This window comes from Pleuronectes platessa, chromosome 14 (assembly GCF_947347685.1).
Source record: "Pleuronectes platessa chromosome 14, fPlePla1.1, whole genome shotgun sequence".
Lineage (NCBI taxonomy): Eukaryota > Metazoa > Chordata > Actinopteri > Pleuronectiformes > Pleuronectidae > Pleuronectes > Pleuronectes platessa.
In genome coordinates, this window is record NC_070639.1 from 11,634,195 (window position 1) to 11,657,842 (window position 23,648).

The 23,648-nt window shown below is 40.7% G+C and overlaps 1 protein-coding gene across 1 annotated transcript in view; it reads left to right on the forward strand.

The window, feature by feature from the left end:
* The first annotated feature begins 22,928 nt into the window (after positions 1–22,928).
* Positions 22,929–23,648, forward strand: part of LOC128456074 (glypican-6) — a 78,909-nt gene continuing 78,189 nt past the window's right edge. The window contains exon 1 of the mRNA XM_053440116.1: positions 22,929–23,407. Coding sequence (XP_053296091.1) covers positions 23,257–23,407 — 151 coding nt within the window. The 5' untranslated portion in view covers positions 22,929–23,256. The remainder of the gene's footprint in view (positions 23,408–23,648) is intronic.

Below are 23,648 nucleotides of genomic sequence, written 5' to 3' on the forward strand. Positions count from 1 at the left end.
TGGAGGGAGAGGAAACAGAAGCGGGTGAAGCGAGCCGGGCTACACGCTAGGCTAAAGGCTAACCAGTACAGACCAGCGGTCCTGGGTCTGTTCATCGGCAACTCCACGTCTCTTACAAACAAAGATTGATGAGATCAGAATGAGAACTACGATACATTACCTCAGCGCTATTTGTATAATGGTGTGGTTTGATGTTCCAGCCAACTGTAAGACCCTATACACTGAGTGACTTGGTATTTTCTCAGGTGGGATGTTCCATTTGCCCACAAGAGGTTCATCAGTTCTAATAATGTTAGAAGAGTGTCCTTACTGACCAGTGGGTTCATATTTTATGTATCTTTACTTTCTATGAATATGTTGACTATTTCATCTTTGGAAGCCAATAATAATAATATTATAGCCTAGTTTTTCATTTACAGTAGTATGACAAATGCATATATTTGTACATTAGTTATATAACCAATGTAAATAAGTTAGTTGAAGTCACCATATATATTGATCTCTCACATCATGAGAGCAACAAAGCACAGCTGGAGGTTCAACAGTCACATATATCAGGGCCGACATTGTGAAATCCAGCCACTCAAACCGCTTGATACCTCACTACAGCAGTAGGTAAACATGCAAGGCATTCAATTTAAACTGCAAGAAAATGGCCATGCCCAGCGTTTTTTTTTTAATGTTATTTTGCCACCAGACTGGGTTTTGTGGGAGAAATCTGCTGGATTACTGTGTAATACAAAACAGGAAGTGGGCTGTTCCCAGAACAAATACAGCAAATGTTTTCAGAAGATTTCTGAACAGCAGATGGTGGATGAAGAGGAAGCCAACACAGAAATCATTTCAATGCATTTCCTCCTTTAAAAAAAGAGAAATAGTACTTTGAAGTGAATATGCTAATTAAAAAACAAACGGTTTCTCGCTGTAACAAACTTACTTTTAATACATATTGCGATGACGAGAAAAGGTTATATGTATCTCAAATGCTGTCCCTTATTTATATGGCTTTATCCACACAAGATCACTGCAGTATATTACATTCTCTGTTTACTGAATGAGCTGAAAGCATATTCACACTTGACAACAATAGCGCCTAACACCTCCTCACAAGTGGTGTCACGCAATTGTCACCTCGCTCTTTATCCTCAGACACTAGTCATGGCCGACGACAACATTATAATGTGAGATGAATGACAGGAGACTGGGCTTCGCTGGCGCGCTGTGTCTGCAACACATTTTTAGAGGAATGTGCAATTTATTTACAGACACAGAGAAGAAAAGATGGCGGTTAAATCTTTAAAGCTCAATCTCATGTGTTATAATGGCAACATGAAACATTGGCTTAGCCTTATCTCACTTAAGGCATTTCTCTGGGAGCGTAAGGCAGGGCTTTCTTTTCACTTCTGAGAAAAACTCATATCCCCTCAAAGGACATATTCTCCCCTCTGTATGTCTTCCGCTTGAAGAAAATCTCCCTTTGGTGCTAAATCTTTCACGTTGTGCATTCATTGACGATAATCTAAATTTCAGGATGTCACGGTGACAGCAGATCAACTCCAGGGAAGCTCCATCGATTGTGTTGACGGTTGCGATAGTTGAATTGGCAGAACTCTATACCCGCTCATAGAGGCTCCTTTATTCCAGTCTCTCCATGGCTCACCAGCGCTGAGCACCGCCTGACAAGGCTTTGGAGGAGAGCTGTGGAGTCGTCTGTCATCTGAGGTAACACATATTGATGCTTGTTTTTTTTTGTTTGCCGCATCGTCAATTAGGGGTAGTGCTGATTGGACGTTGACAGGTTTCACACCATTCACAATGAATCCGGCTTAAAAAAGGAGAGCAGATAGCAATGACTGTGGAAGCTGTGAAGTTTGGAAAAAATAAGTGGTGGATGGCCAACAAAGATAATTCATTTTCTAAATACGTCTGTTTGGAAGATGCTGGTTGCAGCTTTGTTTCTGAAACTGTAAAATGTACCTAAAGTCAGTGAGCCGCAGTCAGTCCGCAGATCCCTGAAGGTACTGCTGCACACAGAGCTGTTCACCTGCACATTCAAAGCTCAGTTAAGTTGGACTCAGAACGCAGAACCTCATACTAGAGAATCAGTTGTAGGCGCCCTTGTAGGTGCCGGTCGCCTGTTTAATAAAATATCAAGTATCACGTATCCAAATGGCACAAATTCAACACTGCTCTTCCTTGGGCCCTTGACAATACGCAGATATTGAAACTTCACACAATCATTGCAGAATTTCAACTTTGACCCATTTCCATTTAGCCGTTGCATGGTAGCAATATTAATTTAAACGAGCATAAGAAGAGCCGGAGATCCTTTTGAAACCTCTCTGCACACTATACATTAAACCTCTGGGAAAATAAAAGCCTGTGACGGGAGAGTTTTATTAACAGCTCGGATGACACATTGATTTTCTCTTGAGGAGGCCAACGGAGAAGAGAGGAGGACGCGGGCCTCCCAGTGTCTCATTAATTAATGAATTGTCTCAAAGGGGGAAGGAAGAGGTCTTGTAACACTTCATCCAGTGTGCGGTTGTGGGCAGTGTGGGTGAGAAGCAGGACAAGTCTATAAAACCACTGCCGGTTTGTCAGATGCAATCAAGTTACATTTTGATCATGTGCAACACTCAAGCCGTTTGACTCTATAGATCAAATATGTCCAACTATACATATATCTGGTTGTGGGCTGTAACAAAGTAAACTTACTTGGTGACTGCATTTAAGCACATATTTCATGTATATGTACTTTTTGCTTGAGTAGATTTATTTTTAGGTATATTTCACTGTTACTCCACATATATCATCAAGTATCTGCACTTTCTGCTTAGTAATACGTTTCTACAATGCATGGTTTCCCCCTAAAATGGATTCAATGAATAACAATGTAAATGTTTTCTGTAGCATCATCTGCCGCATTCTTTACTCATATGACAGAATCTGTATGAATCTGAACCACACAACCGAGTTGCTGGTGTTCCTACAACGTGGAATAAGACGGGACGATATCACAAACCGTGGAATAGAATGTCCGAGTGTTTAAAGTGTATGAACATCGTGATTGTTGCACAGGGGGCAAAAGTTGATGGTTCTGGGGGAAAAGCTATTTTTGACACTGAATGATTTTGGTGGATAAGGATCTGTAGCGCCCCTTAGAGGATGAGAGGTGATGAGCAGTATGGGAGGTGCCAGGGAGTACTATTTTATGCCCTTGTGATTGTGATTGACATTCTTTGATTGACTTTTTTGATAATGTTGTCTGTGTTGATGTTCCTTTCTTCCTTACTGTTCATTGATGCTAGTGCCTAATGTATTGGTTATGGGTATTATTGTTGTATTACACAGAAAATACTAGACACAGTTAATCATTTAGTTGACCGTTGAATTTGGTAAAGGCAACAATCTACAGGCAGTCTTACTTTTAATTCATATTTTTAGGGCTGAGCACTGACAGGCACTGACAGACAGTGAGACCCTATTGAAATTGTAAGGATTATAATTTTAATTTTTTTTCAGGCAAATGAATTGGCTTTTTGAGGGCTTTAATTTTAAAGTATATTTTTAAGAAATCCTACTTTTACTCAAGTAGAAAAGTAATCTGGTTCTTTTATTTTTACCTGAAAAAAGTTTTCCCTGCGTGTATCTCATCCTCTCTGCCTCCCAATGTAAACTGGTTCATCCCATGTTGTAAAATGCAAAATCAATTATTTTCATGTATCAACCCTCCTACATGAGCTCAAACTGTCACTGATGTTTTTTGAGTCCTACACATAAAATAATATTACTGCTGGAGATATAGATACAGGAGCATTTGTAAGAATCCCCCTTCATCATTTGCGGTGGAAAGATGCATTTACAGTCCCTCTGTGGACAATGAATCATATAATTTGTCATCACAGAGTGATTCCCCACTGAGACGAGATTACTATGTCTCCTAATTACTCAGGACGAATTAGCATAATATTCCCGGCTCCATCCAAGTTTACAACGTGAGGCTGCGAGCAATTATCCGTCACCAACTTCAGTCGGGAGAACTGAGGGTGTGACCTCACTCGTCTGAAAATCACACTTGACACTCGTGCTCCTGCAGGCAATGTCAAATGAGACAGCTGGGGCTAACTCTGGATGACGCGCGTCACCGACCGCTGCTAAAGATGTACTATTTGTCAGAAACTAATATTTCCTCGCAGAAGCAGCAGCAGCAGCAGCCCTCTGTTCCGCTACATTTCATAATGACTGCGAGGCACTTCGGAACATATGCTCCACTGGAGAGGTGTCCTGTGGTACACGCACACACAACCGTGGCTCTGACATGCCCTTTGTCCTAAATGTGCAAAAAAAAAAAAAAAAGTCTGTGTGCTAATGTGATCCAAGCACTTCTCATAAAGTGTCCTCAAGATTAACTGTATGTGGACAGTTTTGACATGAAACTTGGCAGAGCTGCCAGAGTGAATTGCGATAGGACTTATGTGACTCGCCCCCACCAGAGACGCAGTGTAAAGTTTATCATGACCCGCCTCACCGGCTCAATCCTGCCCATTTTGTTTTATAACCTAATGGAAAATACATTGCACTCTTTACACAATGGACAACACCGCTTAATTGCACGTCAGTGTTGAGTTGAATTGCTTTATTGCTGTATGCACGAACTCCGTTGTAAGAGAGCAGAGGAAATCAAAGAAGTCCAACTATAGAAGTGCGTGGGATAACAGCATGCTCGAGGACTTTATTGATTAATTAGTGGGTGGTTTGAACTCATGGAATAAACCTGCATTGCTGCATCTATAGCGCTTTGTTCCGGGGTGACTATTCTTTATTAGAAAACAAATTGATTTTATTACAGTAAAGGAGGTTTAATCATTTGATAAAAGCTGCTCGTTCAACAGACATGTATATTTAGCCCTGTGTAAGAACCGTACAGAGTTATTCAGCCAATCAGAAAGTTATAACATCTCTTAGCAGTCCTGTCTGTTCTTTGGCAAACCAAGACCTTAACCTCCGTCAGGCCAGTATGAAAACACACGCTTTGAATTAATGAGCTGTATCCTCAGTGGCAGGGTCATCATGGTGGTGAGGCAAGTTCACATCATCTCTATGTAACTGAGCAAAAGGCTCCGTCAAGGCTGCTGGACAGGCAGCGGGGGGGGGGGGGGGGGGGGGGGGGGGGGACAGGCAGTAGGGGCGGGGGGGGGGGGGAAGGAACTTTATCGGACAAAAGAGAGAGGAGAAGTCTCACAAACACACTGATGGATAAGCAGTGTAAGGGAAATGTAACCTTTTGATCATACACAATGTATGCATGGCCATTTCCCCTATGATTGATCATGATTGAATCTTATACAATGTAACCTTGATCATGCACACTGTTATCATGTTCATTTCCCCTTTGTATTGATCATGTTGGATCCTGTAGAATATCAATGAATCTGGGCCTGATTGCCTAAACCAAGGCACTGTTGCCCACCTAGATCCTGACATTTGGCTTAAGACACAACCTCAACCAGAGGGGGGGGGCGAGCCACAGAAGAGAAAGAACAGCTTCCCGTCGGTGTGCACCTTACAAACCAACCTGTGTATATGGTGCTCCATGCTCTGAGCATTAAAGTGTGACAACACTGTAAGAGATTTGTGTCTCGTTCCTCGTTGTCAGATTTGGATTGCAAAAATTGCCACGACAGCAGACAAACGACACATGCAGGTAGCGAGCACACAGAGACACAACCAGGTGATCTGACAGTGACAGGAGCAAGTGGATGGTGTAAGAACCAGGAGGCAGATGACAGACGCGAGGAACATGTTGTGACACCAGGTGGGTCTATAAATGGAGAGAGAAATGTGATTTTAGCCTAGAATGGTAAATATATTGGTAATCCAGGCTATATGACAACAGCCTTGTAGCAAATAATACAAAAACATACTTTTGTAGTGCTTTTCAAAACCAGAGTTACAATGTTCTTGATAAAATAACATAAGTGCAAGGATAGCAGATCATAGAAAAGCCCCCACTAGGTCCCAACCAGCCAAACAACACATATCCTCATCATTGTGCTATAATCTAGAAGCAGTCATCAACACTCTGTAACAGTCATTCAACCACTCAACTTTCCTCAAAGTAAGGATATTATAGGTAAGGTTATTTCTGCCTTGTGGCACAAAATGACCTTAATAAATACTGATCCCCAAAGCTTCAATTTCACTTTCCATAACGGCCAGGCATGATAATAGTAGAATTTTTCATTAGGGCGTGGGCTACATGGCTTTCTCATTAGATCCCTGCTCCGCTGCATTGATTCTCTTCTTTAATTAGCTGGTTTACCGGCCCGACTTATTTATTTCAATTACAGGCCACTGCTAACTGCCAGAAGTCTGTCGATTGCTGATGCAATGCCTTGGCTACATACAGAGGTCGATTAATGCACCGTTTCTTTTTTTAATTCCATTATCTTCTTACCCTTTTGTCTTTGATTGCACCAGAATTGATTTGACCTGCAGTATGAAATGATCCAGCTCTTTCCCCTGCTGGTTGTGTCCAGGAACAACTCATTGGCAAAGGAATGGTTGCTTGTCGGATGATGTCAACTTTTAATCACAGAACCTTGACCTTAACCCTCACCATACATGAATTATTATGTAGTTGCCATGATCAACATGCTTTACTAACCTCAATCATTTGTTACAGTTGCCTAAAAAGCTATTTCAATCAGTGTTTTTGCCATTTTCTGACTCATATGGACGCAAAACTGGGTCTTTCAGGAGTTTGTCTTTCACATATGAAGAATGCAGCACGGGATTGTTGAGTTAGACGCCTTCATAAAAACAGGAACGTTTCTGTAACATCCATGTGTGAGCCAGGTGCCGTGTAGAGCAGCAGGAGGCAGGACATGATGTGCCATTTCTCCTGCAGATATCCAAGGTTTTTACTCACAGCATCAGCCCTCAACACCAAAGCCCCTCTGGTTTCAGGGGTTAATACAGTGACTTCAGTGCATGTCTGAAAGCAGCTTTATAGAGAAACAGATGAGCAGGAGCATCAGATGCTGGCGCTAAGACTTCCGGGACAGGAAGTAGATCACCATGGAAGCGGTCTTATGAATTAAGTCCTACAGAAACAAAGGAGAATGGCTATGGGGAGCAACGAGGTCAGAGTCGATACAATCACTCACCCTGCACATAAATAAACTTGTTCCTTGTAATTTAAATCACGGAAATACTTAAATCATACTTTAGTTGCCAGCAGGTCAAGCTGTAGATGCAGATTTGAATATTTTAGCAAGAATTTATCACCATCGAACAAGTTTGTGATTTAGAAGTGAAACATCAGCCAAGTAAATTCATTTTCTGTGAAGACGGATAAATATTCATTTTCGATGTAATTAACGCACCGGACCGTGCAGGAGCTCAGAGCGTCGAGGCCGAAACTGTTTCAAACTTGTCAAGTGTATCAAGAATTCCTTAAGTTTCCCCCTCCCCCCCAACATCCAACTTTGAGTCACTCAAAGAGTTTTTTTTTTTTTTCCATTTTTGTTCCGAGCAGTTTGATGTTTGAAATTGAATGTATTCTTGATGAGGGAATCTGGGAATTGGCCGCCTGTCAGATCCGCACTATTATCTGCCTTTTAGGTCTGAAGCAAATTAGACTCGGGGTCCCCAAGGTGCCTGGACCCTCGCATGCTGGCGTTGGGATTCTCAGAACATGTCATTTCCTTGATGGAAATTCACTTTAATCAGAAGGAGATTCGCAGCCCCTCTGGACTCGTTCACAGCTTTTTGATTTGTTTTCGGGGGTGTGTCAGATAACACATTTTGCACCTGTAACCGAGAGATGTTCAACTGTATCAGTTAAATACTCTACGACGTGTTATTAATTCAGTTATTAATCCGGTGCAGGCACACACACAAAAATCAGATGATTATTTTGTTGTTGCACTCAACCTTGATACACTTCAAGCCCCGAGGTGATGCAGACGCTCTTTGATGTTGCAACATGAAGAGATTATGACAGAAACACGAAACTAAGATCAAATATATGTGTCAAATATTAGTTAATTGATAGCTGCACTTGAAAAATAGATGTGCACAATTTAACAAGGCAACATTTTCTTCCATGAAATGGGAACACCAGACAAAATGAATAAAATCCAACTTGGATGCAGACTTGGATATACACTGGTCATTGAAACAGTTCCCAGGTTAAGGCAATATATGCACAATTATTCTGAGGGAAAACCACAAACATAAGATTGGTGTAGCTCATTTTTTTTATTTTTAATCGTGAAAGCACACACGCTACTAGACAATCGAGTCAAAAGCAGGACAACACACTTGGCTTTCAAATGAGACTGGACTCTTGAAGAAATCTGTGTGATCAAAAACGATTTCTGAATAAAAAAAAACATGGAAGTTGTCTGCCTAGTCGTGCTTGTTTGTTTAAAGTTTTTCACTGAAAAGTGTGATAAAAGAGAAAACCAGCTCTCATACTGTTTCCTGATTCTACACGTTGCCCATCTGATATGGGAGACAAACGTTTTATATTCGTTGGCAGTTTCGGCTCTAAACACAAGTAGGCAATATCCGGCTGGTGACACTTTCCAGTCAGCTCGCCCAATGGTTCTTTTCATATTACACGAGCCTCCCTCTTTTCAGACATTAACATTTTGTCTGAGAACTTTTCATGCTGCAGGATTATTTGGACAGATCAGTTCCAAATTGGCGGCGCACCCATGATTGTAAGTAAAGGTGAATCAGACCCAAGGTCAGCCTGATTATCCCCAAGTGAGCAGATGTCATGAATAAGGATACGTCAGATGAGAAAACCTTCTGTTTTATTTGACGTAAACACAAAATAGAGGGTCCTATCCTACTAGAATGTATAAAATTAAAACTACATACAATCAGCAGACACAAAAAGGTTTTAATGTGTTTGTTTACATAATTTAGATTAATTCAAACAAGTCGTGGGAGTTTAATCGGTCGTCAACACTTTCAAGTGTCCAAAATGTCAAAGTTTAACCTTGATTGTTGGTCTCGATCGGAAATATGTGATTTTAAAGTGATATTTTGGTTTTGAAAACTATCTCTTGGACCCTAGAGACCAAAATAACCTCAACCCCCTTCATGCACTCACACGTGCGCTCGCCTAACAACACAAACACACTTTGTCCTATCTCCTTTTTCAAGCACATGCCTGTGCACCGAGTGGCAGCGGCGAAACGCTCAGACATTTCCATGCGGCACAGTTTGCATCGTGGCTCTCCTCCTCTGTTCCCATCCATCTCGTCTTGTAACACGTCAGGTGTGTTGTGACGTGCTGATTCCCACAGGAAATTTGACTTGCAGTATTTTTTCGCAACATCTTGCCGGCGCCTGAATAGTCCAAATCATTATGGTTTCTGGCAGACGTGGAGCTGGGGCGGGGGGGGGGGGGGGGGGTTGGGGGGATTTAGCCGTAGAGGAGGCGAGCGGTGTCGGGATTTGGTTTGTTTGTCCCAGCTGTGTTGTTTACAACCCCCATGTGCTCTGGTCGGCTCAGCCCAGCCCAGCACACTGCAGACAGCATGAGAGGCGTCGGACGTCTGGAGCTTTATCTCCTCTCTCGCTCATCTGCAGGCTCTGTGTGTCCACCACTGGAGAGTGATTGACCACTAGCCTTAGATTGAAATTGATTGCTATAACAATGAGAGGGCTGATGGTATTCTGGCAGGAGCGTTGGAACAGTGTCAAAGGAGGGGATACTACTGTCACTGGAACGACTGGGTTCTATATGAACGCATTGTCTGGTAGTCAGATTCCTAAGACCGGAGAAGGCCTTTGATCCGAGAGATACTGTGTGTCTAATTGGGTTGTATTGATCCGCGATGCTGCAGCTCATGACAGCACAGCCATGATGAATATCAGTCCACTGCACTGAATCAAAAACACTGCAGCAACCAGATGAATGTTGCTTGGAGTTAAGTTGAGTTGATTGTTTGGAGCCGACGTGGACTCATCGAGAAATTGATGAAGCGTAAGGGGAAGAAATAAAATGATTAACAGGTTGTTTTTGTTTCACAGTTGTTAGAAGATTTTCAACCAGATCAATTTGTTGTTTCAGCCAAATCCCAAATGAGGGGGAAAATCAATTGAATATCTTAAAAAAAATTATGAAATAAAAATACTATAAAAATACAAAATATTATACTATTTAGAGAAAATAAATGAAACCCCTTGAAATGTTTTCTTCCCATCTTTTTTATTTATGAATAATTCAAGAAATATTAAATTAAAAACAATATTTTTTCATGAAAAGGAATGATGAATGCAACAATGAGTGTATTTTCATGAAAGAGTAACTTTACATAATCTTTGCTCACTAGCTCATCAAACTAAATTCAGAAACAATAATAGTGTTAATGGGAAGGTAATGCACCAACTGTATCCAGACTATTGATCTGCATCTTCAAATCAACATTATCAGTGATCAAATTATAGTTATTAAATAGTTATTTTAGATTTAAAATATAATACATTTTTGAGGAAATGCCATAATGCATAATAAAAAGGTTGAATTGCTCAGTTTTTTGTGACCAACGTCATAACCAAACCTTTAACTTTATGTTTAGTTGTTTAACTATGTTTCCATAAATTAACATTTAATTCTGTTCAATAAGAGTTCAAATCACCTGTTGTATAATTCAGGTCAAGGAGTATGAATGAAAAAAGTTGAACAATCCTGATCCCGCCCTGAATCCTTAGTTTTCAGTTACCAGCCATCACTTTGTTTTGTGTGGCTTTAATTGCTGCTGCTCTGAGCCTCTGACATTAACCAGCACGGAGCCCAGTGCACGTCTCAGAATATTCATCTGACATTTAGAACAAAGCGCCCAAGCGGTATACAAATGCATGACATGTTTTGGATCATTTATGAGAGTCTCATGGATCCATAGCATTGACGCTGACACAGGCTTTATCTAAGAGTATCTGCCACTGATTCATTAGATGCCCTGGGAGGAGGGAAGGGGCAGCACTTGGAGGATTGTGCTGCATATTAAACCGGCCGCGCTGAACATCAGTAGAATGAAGAAATCCTATGAAGATTCAAATGCGGATAAAAAAAAAAAGAAAGAAAAGTCACTGGTTGAAAAGGACTGATTTTGAACTCGCTGCAATCACAGGGAATGGAGGGGAGCATGAATAGCAAGCAGTGATATATATATATATATATATAAGGTACAATACACTGTATGTATGGGGGATTTCATTCATGGATTTTTGTTGCTTTGTCTGCAATATTATGAAACACCTGTTCATGTCCCTCTGACGTCACTGCAGGAATAAAAATTATTATGGACTAATTTTGAAGAATTAAGTAATTTACCCAGCGTTGAATTTAATTATTGACGCGTTTTATTCGTCAGTCGTCGTATTTTTGCTAAATCTACAGCAACATAACTGACAGCTCTTGATTACAGCCGGCTAAGTATTTGCACTTGAATTAAACACTATAAAAAAGTCCGGACTAGACTTTGGGCAGCCGAGGCCTTCAGACTCCAGATAAATCATTGAAATGGTCCGGTTTAATGACACCACACTTATCTTTATGTGCTAATCTACCGGGCTTTATTGCTTTACCAGGCCTGTTGGCTGGTGTTTGCAGGTTCCCTCAGGTGGAATCCCTCTCCCTCGCGGTGGTCCACTTTCAGATTAGACTGCAAGTCCAGTGTTACCGTAGTTTTCCTAATTAATCTTCAGTGGGCCCGGGGGAGGCAGGAGCTCGTGGTTTGCTTTAGTGCAAGGTCAGAAATGATCCTGATTATAAACTGTGAATTTTTAACTCTGCCAGTGAGGTTGGGTTTTCCCCCCGTCTGTTTGTTTGTCAGCAGGATTCCGCGAAAACTACTGGATGTATTTCAATCAGCAGAGACTTGATTTCCAATTTACCAATATTTATTGTTTTTACAAACGCACAGAAGAATGTGTATGTTTTACAGTCTTTGGCATATTAGACACCTGTGAGATGTCATCAGGATTAGAAGGGGAAGGAGCCGAGCATCGAACAGGAATACCCCCCGGGGTCTAGACACTGGTGGTGGTTTATAGGTCAAACGTATGTTTGCAAGGCACATCTTATGCTCGTTTGTCCTATTGGACTCGCTGAGTGGGACATCCTCTGCCATCAACCCTCACAAGGATGAGGAAAAACTACAAAAACCTTGACAGGGAAAAATGTAGAAACCTCAGGAGGAGCCGCATGTGAGGGATCCCTCTTCCAGGATGGACAGAAGTGCAATGGATGCCACGAGTAATATGTATATTGTCAGGCCGTCTTGTAGATTTTTAGTCTGCGATCAGCTGCCACTATGATCGGGTGCCGCTATAATCCTCGACCGTTGACATGATCCATGATCAGTTGAGGTCGGGATCCGGATGAGGTGATGAATATCCTCAGACTGGTGGAGAATGGGTGGAGGAGGGGTTGCGTGAGTCGCTGAATGATGGCTGACTGAGGAAGAGAGGAGAAGGGATTTTTAAGTTAGACAGCTGCTGGATGACTGGCTGACAGAGACCTGATTGGATATTTAGGTACACCCACAATCAGCTGATCACTGTGCAGGTTAGGACCTCCATTGGACATCCTGATATTAGGAACGCCCACGATTAGCTGATCGTCTGCAGGTTAAGTCTTCCTTACTGAACTTACGCTGAGCTTCATTTCCACAAACTTAGTGGGAGGATGCAATATGGGCAAAGAAAGAACACATTAAAATTGCTATGAATACAGACAAAGGGGGGGGGGGGGTGCCAGATCTCTTTGTATTTGTCTTGACATTGCAAGATGGGGCACTTTTGGACATTTTCAAAGATCTCTAAGATGGATCTTCATGAAGAAACACTTTGACGTCAAACCAATCAATGTCAGGTACAAATAGATGATGACGGGACATATGTGTGTCAAACAAAGTCGTGAAATTATAATGTGAAAACATAATAATCAAGTATAAATAACATGAACCTTGTTTCAGACTTTCCGGTGTGAAAAAGCCCCGAGTTCCTTCCTGGTTGTAACTGTGTTCCTTTCAATCGTTTCTGAGAAACCAGTAAACATTCTGGTTTGGCTGACACAGGGCTACACATGCTTCAGTCGACTGTGGCGCAGACAGGATTTATCATGCGGGAAATTTGTTTTGTTGTTTGCTGTATTTGCATACTGTAACTGTTGATCATTCTTCATTATATAATGGATTCATTTCTCATAGTCAGCCCAAGACGTGCCCCGAAGACGTGTTTGTTTCTAATGCAGTGAACAATTGCTGAGATGATGATGAATGAGTAATGAAAATGTATTCAGTCTTCCCTCGCCTCGGGCCTTGTGGAGCACGTGTGGGACCTCAGTGGCCGTACTTTACTGAATCCTCATTGGTGAAGCACAGCAAGAAAAGGAGCTCTACTACATCACACAATGTTTTTATTCTGTACCTGCAGGTTATTGTTGTTACATATTTAATATTTAATTAGTGTCATGAGGAGTTTAAAGTATAAAATTAGAAATCTCTTTACAGTGCAGTGTATTATTATACATGTACCAATTTGTTCATGTAGTTGTATAAGAGATATGCTATGCAAGTATAAAAATGGTGCCATAGAGGAAGTTCTTTCTAATTCTTGTCATGAAGTTAATGAAAGGTTTTGAGAAATAAATGAATCTGCACGACTGAAATACTTTTATACCTCTTATCAATGAAATCATATACGCTAATACCAACATGTTCATATAACCCACACACGGGCTGTGTAGGCTACGGGCCTTTTTAGCAAGATACTTGATTTTCAATGTAGTTTCCTCATAATGATCACAAGATTAAAGGTTCACATTACCACAAAGCCCAGAAGGAATGAAGAATATACATCATCAAGCTTCACGTAACTTCAGATTTCCTCCACGTAATTAGGCTTTTCACATTTTAATGAATGTATACGATAACACTCTTTATACAATAATCTGAACATTCTGGGAGTGAGCTCATAAACATCACAGTGTTGATGCTTGATGGTGGCAGTTTATTGGTCTGCACGGTAAAATCTGCAATAAGGAAACCCTCAGTTCATTAAGCTGATTTAATTAGAATCTCTGGATCTGATTTCAGGTGACAGCAATAATGTCTGTTGCTTAATGTCATGTGTTTAATGTAACATAATTACATCATAAAGTAATATAATAGAATATAATATGATATATGATATAATATGATATGATATATAATTATAATTATTTAAATTGTATAATTAGCAAAGCACAATCATTTAGCATTAAGATTGACAAGATACACATTCATTGCATATGCTTTTTGTTTGTGGTCAATTCGTTCTGCAATTAAATCTCCTGTGACAGTAGTAAAATAACTCAGATCCCAAATACCGCAATGTAGAAATACTACATTTGAACTGTTTATTCTATATTTAAAATCCTACAGTCAGAAAATATATCAAAAGGTAGAGTTATTCCCTAAAATTATAAGAAAAATGATCCCAGAGACTCCTTAATGATTGTGTTATTACATTGTTAGTCATAATGACTCATACCAGATCCTGTCTAATTATCATAGACTTTCTTGCCCTTTCGTCATTTACACTTACTCTGAAAGTTTCACCTCTTACGAGTCGTTGAACACTTGAGTTCATTTTCATTCTTGAGCTGAAATCTCAGCGACTTTTACCAGCGACGCATGAACTGAAACCGCTTTCATCTTTCACTCCTCAGATGACAATTCAGCTGCTGTCCCCCCCCCCCCCTCCTCAAACGACACTTCCACTGCTTTCAGCCGTTCCACATCGACTACACACATTTCCACTGTTTTCATTTCTCGCTCTTCAAGTGTTCAAACGTGTTCACAACTTCTCACAGCACTTACACATAAATCGACCCATTTGTACTGAAACGTATTCATTTTTATTTTCATGCTGTTTGAGCTTAAAGCTTTTTTTTTTGCATTTTGATCGAACCTCTCTGACTGTTTCACTATTTGATCATTTTCAAATCTTTACACAGAAAAGTTTCAATATATTTCTGAACTGCATGTGTGGAATAGAATGACAGTTCCTAGAGTAACTTCCTCCACCAAGGCCCAACAGTCCCCTTGTGAAACCAGATTGTTCTTCTCATCTAGATTCCTGGATCTGCCCCTTCATCTGGGATGCACCGAAATCTGTTCGGTTGTTTTTATGTAAAATCATTTCTTCTTCTTTAGTTTAGCAGTCTAGACGCTGACACTGCACCTTTCCAGACGCAATGTTGTAACGTGAGTTGAACTTTACTTTTCGTATTGTGCAAGATGAAAGACTTGCAAGACATGAGGTTAAAAAGCTTCACAGTTTCCACTGGGATCTTGACATTTAACATGACTCAAAATAGGAAAAAAGAGAATAGAACAAAAAAATATGCATATACCCTATAAGTTTGGTTTCAAAAAGAGTGTTATTTGTTTTTTCTTCTTAAAAAGTGCCATGCGTTATTGATGTTGAAATGCTTCATTTTCTTCTATTTGGGACATAAGGGACGTTGAGAATAAGACGGGGTTGAACAGGTTCCTTCGTCATTCTCCTCCTCAAATTGCAGCCTTATTATGGTGAAAGGGTTTGTGAGACTCATGGCTCTGTAACCCAAGTCGAAGTGGTCTCAGGTGGAGGTCCACACAGAAAGCAATTCAAGAAGCCCCTCTACAGGACTAAAAGACCCTGGTGTCCACTTCCAGCGCAGGCTCGGGCACGGAGCACACAGTCAAGGGTTCGGTAACCCCTTTAGTTCAAGACCTGTCTAATTATTTTTGATTGATTATTTACCGCTGGAGTGTCTGTCTTTTCTTTTCTCCCTCGCAGCTCTGCTGAGTCACGGCGAGTCGTTTCACTGAGAGTGGATTAAGAGTTGCTGTCCTCTGAGCAGCTGTTCGGTGCAGCAGGAGCTGTTATGTCTCCCCACAGCTCCAGACTGCTCAGGGAAATTCGAACGAGGACACATCTGCCGAAGCCACAGACTGATAGAGACTATTTGTCTCTCAGGACGGATGCAATTTTTCAATTGAACGACACAACCAACAACGCGACTAAAAATATACACACATCAAATAGGCTGGAGGGATTTTTCCAGGGAAAGAAAATGCAAACACAGAAACGTTTTTTGTTTTGATTCCCAGTTTCCACACTTTTGATTCCCTCAGTGAGGGTGGAAGTGGGTTTAGGAGCTCACTACAAAAAATTATTGAAAGAAAATGATTTTCAAACCGATTGTTCTGAAGAACTCGGTTTGAAGTTGGTTTGCGATGAGTTTTTTTCTCCACTTGTGGTTCAGAGTCAAACGGAAAAAAGTAGATTTCTACTTCCAAAATACTTCGTTGAAATTTGCTCTTTAATATACTGTGGATGAAGATTTAAGTGGTTTTGTCGATTCCTTACAATATACTGAAACCTTTTGCTTGGAGATAATTAATGTTCTAACTTGTGATACCTAATGTCAAGGTTTATTGCTCAGCTCTCTTCTCTCTCTCATCACTCATGAATCATCTCAGTGGCACCAAAATAGCTCCTGAAAAACATTTTTATCAAGAGAGACCTAAACTTTTTTTTAAACTTTAACATTTGCATGAATCCTTTTTTAAAAGAGGGGCAAGTCTGAATTACAGCAGTTTGAAAAGATGTTTCTTTTGTAAATTGACCCAAGGCCAGGGAGCCTTGTTTGCAAATGGTGATTTACTTGTGATCAGGACTGATTCTCTGGACGCTGCAGTTTATCAATGCAGATGATCTGATGAGAAAATTAGATGAGCAATTTAACAAGATAATGACAGTGAAGGTAAAAGTGTATGAGTCATACATTGCTTCCAGTGACTTCATTCCATTTAGCCAGTAAATCACGATTTAACATTCAAAATATAAAATAGAATGTCAATATAACTGTATACATGACCATAGCACAATAGTTTGTGTTATTCATACATTTTATCAGCAAAAGCTAAATGGAACTTTTGTTAAAGTCAGTGTGATGAAGAAATAAACCAGACAAAGTGATGAGAGACCTTCAGGAAAATGAAACATTTCAGAATAAATCAAGTTTTTCAGTTTTTCTCTAAAACTGCAGCTATATATTTTGTCCTTTTTCTGTTAAAGACACATTTTTCCACATGGTCTATTCTGATGCATCTATGAAATGTATAGATAAAAAAGTGATTTACATGTAGAGTGGTTATTCTGCATCTGTTACTCTGTGAGATGAACATTAAAAACACAACAGAAATTTTAAGTTTTAGAAATATAATTTAAAATGGGAGCCTTTTAACGTTTATTCATCCACATGACAGGAATCCAGGATTACCGATATATCACCATGTAAACATCTTAACTGGACTAATGAAGTGATTTCATATCTTTCACTGATAGTTGTATCTGAACATTATCTTGAGGTAAATAACCAAGAGTGGGGGGTTAATAGTTTGGCTGTTTACTTTGTTTATTAAATGGCTAAACTGTGGTGAGGATTAGAACACAGATTATAAAGAAAAAGATTTAAGAATAGAATAATACTGAGGACAATGTGTGACTTATATAGTAATAAAAATGTTCAACGGCTCCTTTGGCCATAGATACACCAAAGCCTTCAGCGCCCAGTTGGACTTATAGTCAGTGAGTGAAGCGAGCCAGCTTTTGACTGCTGTGCCGAGTCGAGCACACGCAGAGCGAGTCTTGTAACTTTTTTTGTGTTGTGAGGAAACACTTTGAATTGAGTCACCCCCTCTGAAGATTCATTTTGTATCAGGCTTATTGACTGTAACAGTGGCGGGGATGGGGATTACTGGACAGAGAGAGGATCACAGCATCAGGAAGCTTTAATATTGAAGGATCATATGCATATTATTGGCTTGAACCACCCGGGGACACAAACACTGTGATTGTCATTATATTAAGAGTTGAAAACAGAGACGGTATAGATTGCGTCCTTGGTAGACACCCTAGACTGTATGTAAGGATAGAGAAAGTGACTGCTCCTACAAATTGAAGCCAAAGTATTTCGGTTACCCCCTGGTGGCTGGCTGCAGTGTAACCTCGGAATCCCCGCCTCCTTGTTTGTAGATGGCAGATGGTCAACACTAAAAATTCATAGTACACATCATAAACATTTTTCTCAAAGATGGTTGATAACACGGCTCCGTCCCCCCTGAGGGATACACAGACTCTGGCTACAAAGTCCCAAGATGATAGCGTTTGTATCCAGGATATTTTGGCTTCATGTCGCATACTGAAAAAGTGTTACAGTTAGCTTAAGTTATATAATCAGCAATCACACCCAATGAACATTTCCCTAATTCTTTGTTAATATTACATAAATATAACACGCATATAAGTTTACTTGATGTGGTGCAGAAAACAACAACAAAAGACCCCTGCATTAGATGAGAAACACACACAGGTTTAAACTATCCTCATGGTGAATGCTATAATTACCTGTATTTATTTTTATTTAATCAGATCCGAGAGCATATTTATATCCTGTATATGAGCTATCAGCTGATCTGATGTTAAGATTGAAATTTTGAGTTTAACCTGCCTCCTCTGTGGAGCAACACAGGCAGAGCTGCACCGATACTACACAGCCAATATGAAAACCCCTATGCCAGACATGCATGACAGGGGATCATGCTGCTTCTTGAACCTTTGATTCAAGAGTAATATCACTGCAGAACAACAAACAGTGTTTTCTCTCCGGCAAAGACAATAATGGATTTGTAGGGATTACATCTGATTTTATCTACACGTATTGAGGATTTGTTGAATTTTATACTTCACATGTATATTGTGTCAGGTACCATGAGTAACGTTGTCCCTACACAATGAGAGAGATAGCCCTATTCAGATTATTGGCATTAAGTCAAGCATGCTCTGTGCTTGCCATATATATATATAAGATGAGATCCACAAAAGCATGAGCTTTACACTACTTCACTGTTTATCATATCCATGGACACTGTGGAACAACAACAAGAGTTTTGAGTCACTGTTATTTGCAGATGATTCTGGTTTCATTAGATCATGGAATCAGCTCAGCGTGTCTCCACGCCTCCAATTCTAACACCTTGGCTGTGCCTAGAATAAACATGGATTTTCTCAGCCATATGAGAAGTGAGAGGGAGCAGCTGCCCCAACTATAGACCCACTGTAGGTATAGTATATAGGAGTGAAAACAAAGCCCATGAGTATGCCAGCCTGGGAGAACACATTAACTCATATTCAAATATTCAGCAATTGTCTTGTTTCTGTTGTCATGACTCCAGGGAAATTAACTTGAAAGTTTGTGAAGTTGTGAAAACTTTCTCTCTTTCAATTTTTACCACCAATCCCACACTCGATTTGATAATTTTCTTTTCCTCCACTTCAAAACTTTTCCTTTCCCCTCTTGACTTAGAGATTATCAACCTCTTAACTAATTGATTGTGGTTTGTTTTATTATTCTTCTCCAGCTACCTGGATATGAGAAGTGAATTTAAATAAAAGGTGTTCAATCCTATAATTATTGCAATTATAGTTCAGTTTACAAAACTACACAATGCTAATAAGCATGATGTCAAAGGGCAGCTTTAACTTTATTGACTTGCCCTATCTCCTAAAATTAGAGAAAGTGGTGGTGGTGGGGGGGCAGGGGGGGGGGGGGGGGATCCTGGATCAAGTTATTCATCCTTTTCGTGGAAATCCTTCCAGTATTTTTGTGTTGCATAATAACAGACAAAATGCTCCTCGGTGGGGGAAATTCAGCCTTTCATGAAAGTGTGCAAGTCAAATGCCAAGAATCCCTATAAACTCCCATAAAACAATGTACATCAACATAACCTATAACCTGGTGCTTCTCTAGCCTTCATCATCATCAGTTGTCATAGTTAAAACAACAGCACCATTATCGGCGTTGTTTTGGTGACGAACACAAGATTTGGCCGATAACCAAAAGAACGAGATCGTACATGAAGAGGAGGAAGTCTTGCAGGTTGGTTGGTCTCATCCTGTGCTCTGCTGAAAATGTCTGCAGCCTCGGAGGATCTCGATGCAGCGGTCACATTTTCCACATCAGAAGAAACCAGGTGAGGCGGCTCAGGTGCTCCGCTCAGGATGCGGCGCTCTCCAGGGTGCTGATCACGTAGCTGTCAGTTGCAAGTGAGCTGTTCCAGGTGCTCAGTGTGGTTCCTGTGTCACAATGTCTGACAAGAATTCACAAGATAATGACTCAGCCCCTGAATTTGCCTGTTAATGTGGTTCTGGTATATGTTCTGTGTTATTTATCCTGGTTGCTGAGGAGCTTGCGTTCCTTCAACTGATAATTTCTTCATTGTGAGAACTGCACGTGAGACAGCTCAGATCAGTTCTAGCCAAGTTCTGATGATTGTATTCAAAATATTTGATTCAATTAAATTCTTCCTCATTCTCCTTCCTTATATCTGCATTTGTGTTTGTGACTGTTTGTTTACACCTTCCTTCTGAGGAGCATTGGGTTTGACCAGCTGGACGCAAACCCCGAGAAAAGCTCAGAACACATAGGACGGACTACATCTCTGGGAGTGCCTGGGAATCCCAGGAAGAGCTAGAGGAAGCTGCTGAAGGAAAAAAAGAACAAAATGTATCACAAATGGGACGTTCACATAGCACTGAAGGCAAGGCATATACGTACACACACACACACACACACACAAAACACACACACACACACACACACACACACACACACACACACACACACACACACACACACAGAGAAACCATTCATGGAGTCCTTCAGAGTCTCGTTAGTCAACTTGACAGCGATCTCGGCCGCAGAATTTCCCATTAAATGAATTTTTCATTGTATTAACATTTTTCATTGGGCTGAAACTGTCCCTGGAGTTTCAGAGTTGGATATACGTTAATTAACTGTGACACGTCCAGGTCAAGAAGTCTCCACATATAAGTGGAGCAGAGGGATCCCTCAGACTAACCGCTGCTTCTGTCATACTTTAATTAGATGTCCTATTTTAGTCACTACATTTGTTCTTCAGATTATGTTAACAATAGAGTTTGAGCAGGTTTTGTAATGTATGTAAGTGCATCATGGACAATAGCATATAGCAGCAAGACATGACATCTGAGACATGAAGACACGTGTATATTTAGTTTAAGATTTGTGTGTGTTCTCCATAGACCGCAGGCTCTAAGAAGATGGTCGACATGAGAGCTCCCAAAAGTGAAGCCAAAGTCTCCCATTTGCCCCCTGGAGGCCTCCTCCATGTTAGTTGGAAGTGTCTGCCTTAAACATGTCTTATAAAATTTTTTCAAAGATAGTTTCTGTCATTTAACAGGGTTTTTATCACACACTATGTCCAAATGCAAATTTTTCCAGTCAGTTGGTTTTCATTAGTTATTTGAATGTACAATATTTAATTCAAACAATGTCATCTGCGCAAGATGGCAGCGTTTGTATACGGGATATTGGAGCTTCATGTGTGGATAGTAGGAAGTATATGCATAATTTATCTATATGTACAGGCAATAGTTTTCACAGACAATGGCTAGTTCTGATCTAAAATAATAAAGACCAACAAGTTATTTTCAAAAAATTTCATTACCACCCAAGGGAGATTTAATCAGGGACATATTGAGCATTAAATCAATGTATTTTTCTATAATTTATCTCCTGAAATTATGTGACCCCATGAACAGGAAGTTGAGACTCTTTCACCACAGAAAATGAGAATCTAGCTCTTCTAAACCTGATCCTGAGGATTTGCACATCTAATCCAAAATCGTGCAGGGCAGCATCCTGCACTGATGAAGGAAGCTCTCACTTTAAAGTACCTTTCAAAATGTGGCATCATACCAATAGGAATTCATTGCAGCCCATGTTAATCCACTGTTGATCTACCCGGGGATCAGGCTGTTCCAAAATCAATAAAGCCATGAATGCTTGCCTTCTGGTCCTCGTCGAATCCTTTAGATCCTCACGTTAATACTGTTTGATTCTGTGCTTCTGGTGTTTTGCTTTGGTGACACATGAATGTGAAAAAAAAAAATGCCAACAGCTACATTGTCTGAATACTGAAAAATCCCCACCAATGGAATATTACCATAGTAAAGGCCAAATAATGGTTGAAGAAGTTGATTCACAAATTACAATGACACTCACTAAAATATATACCTCCACCAAGGCCCAGCAGTCCCCTCATGATTTGTATATGTATCTGCACCAAATTGCACACACCAAAAGATCTGTTCCATAAACATGAATTTTTTCATCAAGATCCATGGATTATGGCCCATGATTCAGATCAATTCTAGATCCACCACTGCCATGAAATCAATAAAATAAAACCATAAATAGTTAAGAAAAATTTAAACTAAATTCCTGAAGCCACGTAATAAATCTACAATTTCTGTAAGCCTGATATAGCTAACAAACTAACAATTGCAGATGGAAACATAACCTCTTAGGTAGCAAAAAACTTTTTTACTATTATTATTAGAAAAATAGTCAAATACACCCATAAGGGTTTGTGATACGTATTTTGCTATATAACTGTTATCCCCAAACACTCCAGCTGTGCCTCAAAGATTTACCAGGGAGTCTAAAGCAATACTGTGTGATGCTGTTTGTACCTTAACTCGTGGAACTTCACAAACATCAGGTACATCTTCTCTCCTCGCTGATATTATTTATTACATCCCTTGGTCCACGCTCCCCTGGACCCCTTTATGATTTTCGGATTAACTTCCCAACACATCCCCGGTGGTAAATGCCGATTTGCAGCCCCCTCACCACCCCCACCCACTTGAATGGACGAGGCTGGATTCCACTCCATATTTTGTATTCCGCCAGTGCATCTGATCCGAACACACACTGGCTCTCCACAGCATTTCCACTCCAGCGCAGCAGAGACCAGGAGGTTCCGTGCGCTCCGCGAAGTTGGAGTCAACGCGCCCAGAGGGAGAATTGCGCACCGCCTGGATTCATGTGGCTCCTCGACCCTCTCGGTTCTCTTGTCTGCGGCGCCGGGGGGACTTTGATTCACCACTCTCGGCTGCAGCACTGCCCCGTTTAGCTTCTTGTTTGAGGAGAGCTGGGAAATGTTTTCACTCGTAGTTTAGTTGGGAAAGGCTTCATCAAGTGTATCCCCTGCGGATCTAGTGCTGCTGCATTCGGAGTTTCACCAGCAAGCGGTACCCCGCTGCAGAGAACCGGACACATTAAGGGATCTGTTGCCGAAGTGAACCATGCTCAGGCTGGAGACCATCCTGTGCACCTTCTCTGTGCTCTATGTGGCGGCGAGGGCAGATTTTAAAGCGCGGAATTGCAGCGAGGTGAGGGAGGCGTGCGTCGGGAAAGGCTTCAGCTTCGCACATGTTCCTCTCCAGGAGATCCCAGGTAAGGCTGCTCGGGTCAACACCTTCCAAATCCAGCATTTCGGCATTTTTATTTGAAGTGTGCGTGGAGGAGAGCTTCGTTGTGATGCTTTCTGATGTTGAACTAATGATCCCGCTGCAACCCATTGAAGATGCAATAAAAGAGAAAATGATAGAACCGCTTCTATGGTGCAGGAGCGTCCTGCTGACTGCAGCCACCACCTGTCACTCTCTGAAGTAGCCGTGAGTCACCGGGAGAAGTT